Here is a 12265-nt window from a genome sequence, read left to right as displayed (position 1 = left end):
TTTTTCACTACACGTTTTATTTTAGTTTCATTTTGATTTACTATTTTCCAAGTTTTCCATCTGAGAAGTAGACAAAGAAGAAGAGATCGAGTCGTTCTCATGTTGTTCAGGTCTCTACAAAAACCACGTGGAAACATTAATTTAGACTCCAATCATTTTGACGTGAAAACAGTGTTTTGAAATGAACAATTAACGTCTATTAATAAACTGTTTGATGTAGACGTAGTCTGGATCACAGTAAAGAGTGTAAAAGTGTGATGAAATGCTGAATGACTTTAAAACAGCTCAGTTGTTTTGGATGATGATGAGGTCTTTGTTTCCCGGCACAGCAGGAGAATAAATAACAGCAAAAACTAAACAAACAAAAACAGACATTTGTATTGGTATCAATATCAGTATCGGCCTTTCGGTGCATCTCTAATCCAGACAGCAATCAATAAATCAAATCCTCTGACAAAAAACAGAAACAAATGTAGTGATATCTGTGTTGGTTGTTCATGTTCATGATGATAATGTTGGGAGTGTCTTCGGAGGGAGGCCTGAACAGACGGACTGTCGGCGTTGATGACTTGGTGTCTTTCTCTCTAGATTTAGGGACTTTAGGAGCAAGTTAGCATCTTGTGCTGCTAGCTGCTTTTATTGGAGAACAGTTGGCAACACCGGGCTGGTTTTAGGTTGGATTCTTTTAAAATCTAACATTACCAACTCTAGCTTCAAAGCCTTAGATCTCTTATTTCAACTCATGAAAAATCGTATAAAATGTGTGTTCAGTGTAGATATAAAGAGAAATAGCTGTTATCAATCAGACATTTATCAATATAAGAACAACCTGTGAGATCTCTCTGGTGGTTCTAAAGGACCACGTCTATACTGCAGTTTGTTTCTTGTATATATACGCTGATACAGATGTATATTATGTGCAGTAAGCTGATATGTTGTCAGGAGTACCTGTAGAACAGCAGCCTTCATGCTCGCTGCTGTTCAGGCCTGTTATGTCCATAAAAGGTGAATTAGTCAGCCTCAGTAAATCTCCTCTAGTGCAGCGTTAGAACAGGATGTTTAACTTTCAGCAGCCTGATAGCAGCCAGCAAACATCTGCCTCCGGGCAAGACACCAACACCCTGCAGGCTCTGATAGAAACAGATAGAAACGGATAGAAACTGACGGAATCTGATAGAAACGGATAGAAACGGATAGAAACTGATAGAAACGGATAAAAACGGATAAAAACTGACGGAATCTGATAGAAACGGATAGAAACTGATGGAAACTGATGGAAACGGAGAGAAACTGATGGAAACTGATGTAATCTGATAGAAACTGATAGAAACTGATGGAATCGCATAGAAACTGACAGAAATGGATAGAAACTGATGGAAACTGACAGAAATGGATAGAAACTGATGGAAACTGATAGAAACTGATGGAAACTGATAGAAACTGATGGAATCGCATAGAAACTGACAGAAATGGATAGAAACTGACGGAAACTGACAGAAATGGATAGAAACTGATGGAAACTGATAGAAACTGATGGAAACTGATAGAAACTGCTGTAAACTGATAGAGTTTGATAGAAACTGATAGAAACTGATAGAAACTGATAAAGAAACTGCTGTAAACTGCTGTTGTTGCCTCTGGCTGTACTGCCGTCAGTGAGTGGCCTAGTTCTGAGAGTGTTCCTCCAACAATAGAGCTCTTTGTTGTTGATCTAACCTTCGTGATTTGCTGGCCAACGTTTTACTGGACCAGTGGACAGAATTAACTGGAATGCTTCAGTGCGTGTGTGTGCGTGTGTGTGTGTGTGACTCTGACTCAGCGTGGCCGTCTACCCATGATGCACCACAAGCTTTTGTTTAGTTCCTGCTGGATTTTCTTTCTTTGCTTCCAGAAGTGTGACTCGTCCAGGAATATTCTGCTTTATTGGGCAGCGTCTAACAGGAAGTGGGTGGAAAAGAAAGCTATAAATAATGTGACTCTGTGTTTTTATTATAAGTCCAGAGTTGGTCCACATTAATCCGGTTAAATATGGAAACACATCTTTTTCTCTCAGTTTCAGCTATGATTATGACCAAAATGGCATTATTTTGATCAATATTTGATCACTACTGTAGTAATACACCGACTATGGAGAATATATATAATATATATACCTCACACAACCCAAAACAAATCAGCCTTTAAACAGTAAACACAGTCAACACACCTTCCTTGTGATGGAACACCTGGATTCTGCCACCACCTGCTGGCCAATTATTACATCTACTTTAATTCCTTTATATTCAGCTGAGTGTTGCAGCCTCACAGAGCTGTTATCATAGCGGTCGACTGTCTTTGTTTCCTGTCACGTTACTGTCGACATGAACTCATCTCTTTGGTTGGGGGACAGACAAAGAGACAAAGAGTCTGTCGCCGTGGTTACAGCGCTGTTAAGATGGTAACTAGCTGGCACAAACTCTTGGCATCATGGCTGGCTTGTATCACGACCAACATAATCACAGATCGGGGATAAAAACGTCCGATTTATTGCCAAAATTTGTGAATCCAACCCCCCTAACGAACCACAATACTGCAGCCACTATTTTATCAAACAGCCAATGTTTGTCCTCAGGCCGGAGATTCCCGACCCGATGGGAAACTCCCCAACATTTCATCCCCCGACCAGGCTTACATATTCTCTGTATTGTGTCAGGTCTGTGTTGGACTGCTTCTTTTATGTCAGAGCTCGGTGGTGTTCTTGTCTTTGAACGCAGCACAACGTCAGCCAGCTGGCTCCAGGCTGAGAGGAGGACCGAGCCGGGCCGAGCCGGGCCGGGCCGAGCCGGGCCAGGCTGGGCCGACTGCCTCTTTATTACCAAACAGTCTAGAAATAAAGACACAAAACTCTGCTGCTTTTTTTGACAACAGCTGCTAGGTGGCGCTGCCGCCATTTTGGACTGAATGAGTCTGTGGTCATGGATGTATAAAGAGACGTCAGTTAATGAACCTCCCAGTACGAACACTCAAATAACCTTCTTAAGTTCTCTTAAATTACTTAATTTATGCCCTCAAATTAGTCATCTGTGTCCTCGAGTAAGAGAGAGTCCACTCAGCCTGCAAACATATAATCAAGGATCTCTTATAAACAACATGAGCAACTTATTTCTCTCATTGCTTCAGCAGTGGATTAAATAGAAATAAAAAATAGGAGATAATATTATGGGAAGAATGACAATTAAATAACTAAATAAAGAGTTTGTAACTTATATATATATATCTTTTATATACTTTATTTTTTCCCCTTTTGTTCAAGGTTGTTTTCATATATGCAATTTACAGTTTGTAATTACAAAAGTTTATAAGCCAATTTTTAAGTAATTGAGCTTAGAAACAAACAAAATAAGTACACAAGAGAAAACAACATCAGCATTAGAAATTAAAATAAATAAAAAATAATAATAATAATAATACAAAAAAAATAAATTTATATTAAAAATACGATAAAAATAAAAATAAATAATTTATATTTAGTGATGTCAGCAGAGCTTGAGAGCTGTATATTCCAAGAAGTCTTTTAATAGTGATTATCTGCTCCGATCTGATATTCATAAATTTACCTAAATGTTGATTAAATATGTATCTGACTCATAATAACAGCTTTAGATACTAAACCTCATTTTTCAGGAGCTTCTTGATCCAAATACTGAAATCCTGAAGCACCGGATGACATTATTGATCTGATATGAGAGAACGTTGACGTGATGCGATCCACTCGTTGGATTTATTGGAACTACAAACACACGCTGGTGTTACAGAGTGGAGCGTCTTCCCTCACAGATGATCTTTGGTCGAGTTCACATAAAACAAACAGCAACAACAGTTTCATTTTGTTCATCAAGTTACTCACATAATTATTATTTAATGACTTCTGATCTGAAGTCAGCTACATCTGAAACTGAGAAGCAAAAAGACTTATATATCCATGATTAAAGAATTGAATTAATTAATTAATAATTAATAATCTCTCTGTCGTTACAGATGACAGGAGGAACGCTGAAGGAGCTCAGATGGAGTTTAAATCCAAGCAGTGGTTCGGTGCCTCGGTACGATCTGATGGAGAACACATCCTGGTGAGAAAGAGGATATACATAAATCCTACCTTACATTTTATATCCCATTAATTAATTAATCACCCATTTTATTGTATTTCTATTTTTATTATTTTATTGTTATTTTATTAATCACCTATTTTATTGTATTTAATTTGTATGATTTTACTATATTTTATTGTTTTTTTATTAATCACTTATTTTATTGTATTTCATTTGTGTGATTTTATTATATTTTATTAATCACTTATTTTATTGTATTTCATTTGTGTGATTTTATTATATTTTATTAATCACTTATTTTATTGTATTTCATTTGTATGAGTTTATTTTATTTTATTTATATTTATTTTATTATTTTATTAATCTATTTTTTTTACTTCACACTGTTTTATTACTATTACTGCTTGCCTTTTAATTCTGACTTGAATTCTCTTCTATAGTTTCTCTTGTAATTCTTATTTTTATTTTCATACTTATAATTATTTATTTTTTAGTTCCTCTTTTTATCTGTACTTATTCTCAATATCTTCTCTTCTATATTAATGTATTGTGTGTTTTCCAGGCCTGTGCTCCTCTGTATCAGTGGTCGACCTTCGGTGTTTCTGAGCGCGAGCCGGTGGGAACGTGTTACCTGAAGAAAGGAGGGACGGTGGTCGAGTACTCGCCCTGCAGATCAGGTCCGTTCTCTTCTGTTCTCCGTCTGTCTGAAGTGTTCTACTATAGATGTTACCCTACTGTTATCTTTAATAATAAAATATTAATAATAATCATAATTATTATAATTCATCATCTGTTTACCTTTTTTAATTATATATAATTGGATGTTTTATTTGTGTGTCCAGGTCCCGGCTCACCTGAGATGCAGGGCTTCTGCCAGGCCGGCTTCAGTGTGGACTTCATGAAGGTATTTTTTACAGTGTGGTGTTAGTAAAGGATCTGATCACTTCATCAGTGACGTCACGGGGCCCAATAACGAGTGAAAGTAATTAAAAGCTCCTTCTTTGTGGTTTCAGAAGAACAACAGAGTGGTGGTGGGAGGACCTGGCAGCTTCTACTGGCAGGGTGAGTTGTTGCAGTCTGTCTTTACACGTATACCAATATTTTAGCATTCGGTTGTACTTAGCTCCGCCCTCTCATGTCACTTCTGGTTGCAAAAAAACAAGATGGTGACGGCAAAAAAACAAGATGGTGACGACCAGAATGCCAAACTCTAGGCTTCAAAACGGTAGTCCAAAAACCAATGGGTGATGCCACGTTGACTACGTTTACTTCTTATATACAGTCTCTGGCTCTGAGCTGATTTTGCTTCGGTGGTGTTAACCAATCAAACAACAGTAGCTCATTATTTCTTTATATATATATATACTATATATTTGTATTTTATTGAACATCTTTCTGGTACATGGCCGAAGGTGCTGTGGTGAAACTGAAATATGTTCATAACAACTTGTTTCCAGCTGTGGTTGTTCTGGTTGGAGAACCCGTGGAGGTTCTGACCACTAGAGGCGCTGTGGAGCTGCGTGTTCATGAGTGGATCCTTCTGTTGTTTTAGGACGGACGCGTAGTCGGTTCACATTCCTGCTGCTGTTCCACTGAGGGACGGCCGGCGGCTCTAATGAGCAGAGAAGTGTTAGACTTTAAAAACCCGTCTAGAACCCCCTCGGTCAACAGAACCGTCTAGAACCCCATTTACCATTTACTGCAGCCCCATCGTCACCTTTAAGAAGGAGGTGACAGGTCAGACAGGGTGTGTGTGTGTGTAGTAATGTTTGTGTTTGTTTGTGTGTGTGTGTGTGTGTGTGTAGTTTGTTAGTCTGACATTATAGGGTGTGTGTGTGTGTGTGTGTGTGTGTGTAGTAATGTTTGTGTCTGTTTGTTTGTGTGTGTGTGTGTGTGTGTGTGTGTGTGTGTGTAGTTTGTTAGTCTGACATTATAGGGTGTGTGTGTGTGTGTGTGTGTGTGTGTGTGTGTGTTTGTGTGTGTGTGTGTGTGTTTGTGTTTGTGTGTGTGTGTGTGTGTGTGTGTGTGTGTGTTAGTCTGACATTAGAGGGTGTGACACACTGAGTCAGGCTCATGTTCTCCGTTCTGCGGGGGTGTGTTGGCCTAATCACTGTTTCCTGTTGAGTCAACACTCGGCTCAGCCTCTGGTTCTCATTAGACCCTCGTTAACGCTGCGTCTCTGCGGCTCCTTTAATTACACGTTCCGTCTGTTTCTCTAAACCAAAAGTTCAGCCTATAAACAAACTGCTGTTTAAAATAACGTGTTCTCTTTCTGTTCTTTACTTCCTGATGTTCTGCTCTGTTCTCCCCCTCCTATTGTTCTCTAACCTTCTCTTCATACTGTTCTATTCTTACTGCTCTCTGCTTGTTCTCTTACGTTCTCTTCTTGTCCTCTAACGTTCTGTACTTGTTCTCTAATGTTCTGTTCTTGTTCTCTAACGTTCTCTTCTTGTTCTCTTACGTTCTTTTCTTGTTCTCTAACGTTCTCTTCTTGTTCTCTAACGTTCTCTTACGTTCTTTTCTTGTTCTCTAATGTTCTCTGCTTGTTCTCTGATGTTCTCTTCTTGTTCTCTAATGTTCTTTTCTTGTTCTCTAACGTTCTCTTACGTTCTCTTCTTGTCCTCTAACGTTCTGTACTTGTTCTCTAATGTTCTCTTCTTGTTCTCTAACGTTCTCTTACGTTCTCTAACGTTCTCTGACGTTCTCTATCATTCTCTCCTTGTCCTCTAACCGTCTCTGTTTATTCTCTGACGTTCTCTTCTTGTTCTCTAACCTTCTCTTCATATTGTTCTATTCTTACTGCTCTCTGCTTGTTCTCTGATGGTCTCTTCTTGTTCTCTAACGTTCTCTTCTTGTCCTCTAATGTTCTCTTCTTGTCCTCTAACATTCTCTCCTTGTCCTCTAACCGTCTCTGCTTGTTCTCTGATGTTCTTTTCTTGTTCTCTAACGTTCTTTTCTTGTTCTCTGATGTTCTCTTCTTGTTCTCTAATGTTCTCTTCTTGTTCTCTAACGTTCTCTTCATACTGTTCTATTCTTACTGCTCTCTGCTTGTTCTGTGATGTTCTCTTCTTGTCCTCTAACGTTCTCTTCTTGTTCTCTAACGTTCTCTTCTTGTCCTCTAACCGTCTCTGCTTGTTCTCTGATGTTCTCTTCTTGTCCTCTAACGTTCTCTTCTTGTTCTCTAACGTTCTTTTCTTGTTCTCTAATGTTCTTTTCTTGTTCTCTAACGTTCTCTTCTTGTTCTCTAATGTTCTCTAACGTTCTCTTCATACTGTTCTATTCTTACTGCTCTCTTCTTGTTCTCTGATGTTCTCTTCTTGTCCTCTAACGTTCTCCTCTTGTTCTCTAACGTTCTCTAACGTTCTCTAACGTTCTCTTGTTCTCTAACGTTCTCTTCTTGTCCTCTAACGTTCTTTTCTTGTTTTCTGACATTCTGTTCTTGTTTTCTGACATTCTGTTCTTGTCCTCTAACGTTCTCTCCTTGTCCTCTAATGTTCTCTTCTTGTCCTCTAACGTTCTCCTCTTGTTCTCTAACATTCTCTAGTGTTCTCTTAATGGTTCTCTAACATTCTCTTCTTGTTCTCTAATGTTCTCTTTTTGTTCTCTAATGTTCTCTACTAGTTCTCTAACGTTTTCTTGTTCTCTAACGTTCTCTTGTTCTCTAACGTTCTCTTCTTGTTCTCTAACGTTCTCTTGTTCTCTAACGTTCTTTTCTTGTTCTCTAACGTTCTCTTCTTGTCCTCTAACGTTCTCTCCTTGTCCTCTAACATTCTTTTCTTGTTCTCTAACGTTCTCTTCTTGTCCTCTAACGTTCTCCTCCTGTTCTGTAACGTTCTCTAATGTTCTCTTCTTGTTCTCTAACATTCTCTTCTTGTTCTCTAATGTTCTCTTCTTGTTCTCTAACATTCTCTTCTTGTTCTCTAATGTTCTCTTCTTGTTCTCTAATGTTCTCTACTAGTTCTCTAACGTTCTCTTGTTCTCTAACGTTCTCTTCTTGTTCTCTAACGTTCTCTTCTTGTCCTCTAACGTTCTCTTCTTGTTTTCTGACATTCTGTTCTTGTCCTCTAACGTTCTCTCCTTGTCCTCTAATGTTCTCTTCTTATCCTCTAACGTTCTCCTCTTGTCCTCTAACGTTCTCTAATGTTCTCTTCTTGTTCTCTAACATTCTCTTCTTGTTCTCTAATGTTCTCTTTTTGTTCTCTAATGTTCTCTACTAGTTCTCTAACATTCTCTTGTTCTCTAACGTTCTCTTGTTCTCTAACGTTCTCTTCTTGTTCTCTAACGTTCTCTTGTTCTCTAACGTTCTCCAACGTTCTCCTCCTCTCTCTTCAGGTCAGCTGATTTCCGATGACGTCTCTCAGATCTTTGCCGGGTTTGACAATAATAAGTACATCACTTCGTACGTAAGCACGCTCGCCACCAAGTCGTCCAGCGCACAGTACGACGACAGTTACCTAGGTAACCACGCACACACACACATGAATACATATGAATTCATTAAAATCACAATCAGAATAATTGAAGTGTTTGTAGTTTCACTGAAACGACGTCTCCGTGTTCTCAGGATACTCTGTGACAGTTGGAGACTTCAACGACGATGGAGAAGAAGGTGAGAACAGCGGCCATTTCAGATTAAACGTCCCTGATGATTGGCTGTCAGTGATGATGATGTCACCACCGCCGTCAGCCTGTTTTTCTGATTATTAGTTCAGTTAAAGACCTTTACCCACCAGGAGGCGTGATGAATAAACGCCACGAAAATGCAAAATACTCACCTGTGATTATTCTATGTCTAGGGCTTTTATTGTGAAAGGGAAGAACAGAAGGATCTGGTCTGCGCCAAACGGAGTAATAAAGCCTCTGTGTTGTTGTTGTTACATAAATACAGACACATTAAACCCGTTCAGAACAACCTGATTGGTTGATGCGTTTATTGACGGTACGAAAGATCAGAAAAATCTCGCCACATAATATTCACGTTCTGTGTGAAAGTCTTAACAACAGTTCAAAAACATAATATTGGCGTTAGTGATGCGACACTTTCCCACCGGTTAATGAACTTGTGACAACAATGGTGTTACTGATTCATTTTATAGACCAAACCATTAATTGATTAATTGAATATTCTAAAGATTAATCGATTAATTAAATATTCTATAGATTAATTGGATGAATTAGATGATGACCCGACTAGTCAGAGTTGTGATTCTCTCTCCTCCTCAGATTATGTGACCGGAGTTCCTCGTGGAGACAAGGCGCTGGGTTACGTAAGTGATGCTCACACACACATGATCTGGTGTCTCTAGGTGTCTAGTTAATGTAGAGACCATGTGACCTCTGTACTGACCATGTGACCTCTTTAGTGAACATGTGACCTCTGTAGTGAACATGTGACCTCTGTAGAGACCATGTGACCTCTGTAGTGACCTCTATAGAGACCATGTGACCTCTGTAGAGACCATGTGACCTCTGTAGTGACCTCTGCAGAGAGCATGTGACCTCTGAGGTGACCTCTGTAGAGACCATGTGACTTCTCTAGAACCACCTTTTGAACTGCTGATGTTGATCCTCGACGCTCAGTTGACTTCCTGTGTTGTCTTCTAGGTGAACATCTTCAGCGGAACCAACATGGAGTCCATGGTGAACTTCACAGGAACACAGGTGAGCTGGAGGAGTCGGAGATGAATCCTCCTTCTTCAGATGTCAAATACATTCTCACCTGATTAAATAAAACAAGTAAACACTCTGATTATATTTAAATGTTCGGCTTTAACGGAGCCGCTGCGTTCTCTTTATAGTTCTCTTTATATTTGATAGTTTTGAAACTAGTAGTTTTCCAGGTGAAGAGGAGAGAAACACGAGGAGGAGGATGACAGATAAAGAGGAGGAAGAGGCAAATGTTAATGACAGAGTTCCTCCTCTCTTTCCTGACCGTCCTCATAACTCGTCCTCTGAACCTCTTTTATCTGTTTCCTGTTTCCTCTCTCTGAAGTCTCCACATCTCTCTTCTCTTCAGTCTCTTAATATTTCCTGTTTTCCATCCTCCTCTTCGTCTCTTTAAATCTTCCTTTCAGTCTTTTCTCTCTCTCCTCCGATCTCGTGTTAGTCAGTCAGTGTTTTTTTGGTTTAGTGACTCTGAAAAGTCTTCCTCATGTAATTCTATGAGTCAAACCTCATGGTCAACACATGTCAACACATGGTGACCTCCTCAGCTCTCAGAGATCTACTGTTGAGAAGGATCTCCAGGTTTGATATTAAACAGATGAAACTGCAGCGTCTCATCTGGATCAACTTCTGCTTCAGCTCAGTGTCACCAGCAGACAGCAGCTTCAGCTCAGTGTCACCAGCAGGCAGCAGCTTCAGCTCAGTGTCACCAGCAGGCAGCAGCTTCAGCTCAGCGTCACCAGCAGACAGCAGCTTCAGCTCAGCGTCACCAGCAGACAGCAGCTTCAGCTCAGCGTCACCAGCAAACAGCAGATTTCAGCTCACTGAAACCAGCAGACAGCAGCTTCAGCTCAGTGTAACCAGCAGACAACAGCTTCAGCTCAGAGTCACCAGCAGACAGCAGCTTCAGCTCTCTGCTGATATCAGGATCTAACAGACAGAAACGTGAATTCTTCCACTAAACTGAACAAGATGGAACTTCTTAATGAGAACAGCTGGATCTGTATCAACTCTTCTTCTTCTTCTTCTTCTTCTTCTTCTTCTTCTTCTTCTTCTTCTTCTTCTTCTTCTTCTTCTTCTCCTTCTTCTTCTTCTTCTTATTCTTCTCCTCTAATCTGCTGTGTTATGATGAACTGAGCTATAATATTAACAGTGATGTATAAACTCAGTGACCTCATTATTTCATCCCTCCTCTTCCTCCTCTCCCTCTCGTAGATGGCGGCCTACTTTGGACACTCGGTGGCAGCGACTGATGTTAATAATGACGGGTAAGTGATGATGATATGAGTTTAAAAAGAACACGAGGACTACCAGAGTACCGGGTCCGACTGGTAAAAGAGGTCAAAGGTCAAACTATCAATAATCTCTTCCACACACGGCGTTAACGAGACACACCTTTCAGTCTCCCGCAGAGCAAGTAAGCGCTGATGTGTCATAAAAACGCCGCAGCGAGCCGATTAAAAACAGGAGAAGACCACAAGTTGACGTAAATAATTCAAAACAAGTAATTTACAGGTGTTTTACGAGGCAGGAAATCCATCCAGCAGGTGTGATAGAGTGAGGACACGCAGGTGTGTTAGAGTGAGGACACGCAGGTGTGATAGAGTGAGGACACGCAGGTGTGTTAGAGTGAGGACACACAGGTGTGTTAGAGTGAGGACACGCAGGTGTGATAGAGTGAGAACACGCAGGTGTGTTAGAGTGAGGACACGCAGGTGTGATAGAGTGAGGACACGCAGGTGTGTTAGAGTGAGGACACGCAGGTGTGATAGAGTGAGGACACGCAGGTGTGTTAGAGTGAGGACACGCAGGTGTGATAGAGTGAGGACACGCAGGTGTGTTAGAGTGAGGACACGCAGGTGTGATAGAGTGAGGACACGCAGGTGTGTTAGAGTGAGGACACGCAGGTGTGATAGAGTGAGGACACGCAGGTGTGATAGAGTGAGGACACGCAGGTGTGTTAGAGTGAGGACACGCAGGTGTGATAGAGTGAGGACACGCAGGTGTGTTAGAGTGAGGACACGCAGGTGTGATAGAGTGAGGACACGCAGGTGTGATAGAGTGAGGACACGCAGGTGTGATAGAGTGAGGACACGCAGGTGTGATGTTCATGTTAACGATGATGAAAACAATGTGTGTCCGTCAGTCTGGTGGATCTGCTGGTCGGAGCTCCTCTCTTCATGGACCGAGGGTCGGACGGGAAACTGAAGGAGGTCGGACAGGTAGGACGCACGCACGCACGCACGCACGCACGCACGCACACACGCAGCGCTACTAAGGTTAGCATGCTAACACCATAACACAATTAATGTGTACATAAATTAAGTTTTTGTTTTACTCATAAATTTGTAACTTTAATCTCGTGAATTCAGAGTTTTTTCTCGTAAAAACATTCAGTGTCATCTTCACTGTCCAAACGTGGTCGTTTTAAGCCCCCCCCCCCCATGTAGTTCTATCCTAAACCCCTACTAGAACTCTAGTGGTTCTGTTGTCCAGGTGTCCGTGTATCT

At 40.6% G+C, this 12265-nt stretch overlaps 2 protein-coding genes across 2 annotated transcripts in view; one reads left to right on the top strand and one right to left on the bottom strand.

Annotated features, from left to right (window-relative positions):
• The window catches only part of itgav (integrin, alpha V), a 38893-nt gene that overhangs the window by 7723 nt on the left and 18905 nt on the right, over positions 1–12265 (top strand). Inside the window, exons 3-13 of the mRNA XM_037789364.1 lie at positions 4018–4109; positions 4654–4768; positions 4934–4995; positions 5105–5153; positions 8424–8549; positions 8656–8700; positions 9315–9358; positions 9696–9752; positions 10971–11023; positions 11902–11977; positions 12252–12265. The exon at positions 12252–12265 is cut by the window's right edge and continues 116 nt beyond it. Of these exons, the coding sequence (XP_037645292.1) occupies positions 4018–4109; positions 4654–4768; positions 4934–4995; positions 5105–5153; positions 8424–8549; positions 8656–8700; positions 9315–9358; positions 9696–9752; positions 10971–11023; positions 11902–11977; positions 12252–12265 (733 nt within the window). The remainder of the gene's footprint in view (positions 1–4017; positions 4110–4653; positions 4769–4933; positions 4996–5104; positions 5154–8423; positions 8550–8655; positions 8701–9314; positions 9359–9695; positions 9753–10970; positions 11024–11901; positions 11978–12251) is intronic.
• LOC119499996 (golgin subfamily A member 6-like protein 22) lies at positions 6035–7997 on the bottom strand. Its single transcript, XM_037789335.1, is given in 8 exon segments — positions 6035–6601; positions 6603–6748; positions 6823–6894; positions 6896–7135; positions 7173–7345; positions 7381–7407; positions 7452–7633; positions 7666–7997. Coding segments are annotated over 8 exon segments (1347 nt in total). The 3' UTR covers positions 6035–6426.

Source organism: Sebastes umbrosus, chromosome 13 (assembly GCF_015220745.1).
Source record: "Sebastes umbrosus isolate fSebUmb1 chromosome 13, fSebUmb1.pri, whole genome shotgun sequence".
NCBI lineage: Eukaryota > Metazoa > Chordata > Actinopteri > Perciformes > Sebastidae > Sebastes > Sebastes umbrosus.
The sequence above is the reverse complement of the archived record's forward strand: the minus strand, read 5'-3'. Positions and strand labels throughout refer to the sequence as shown.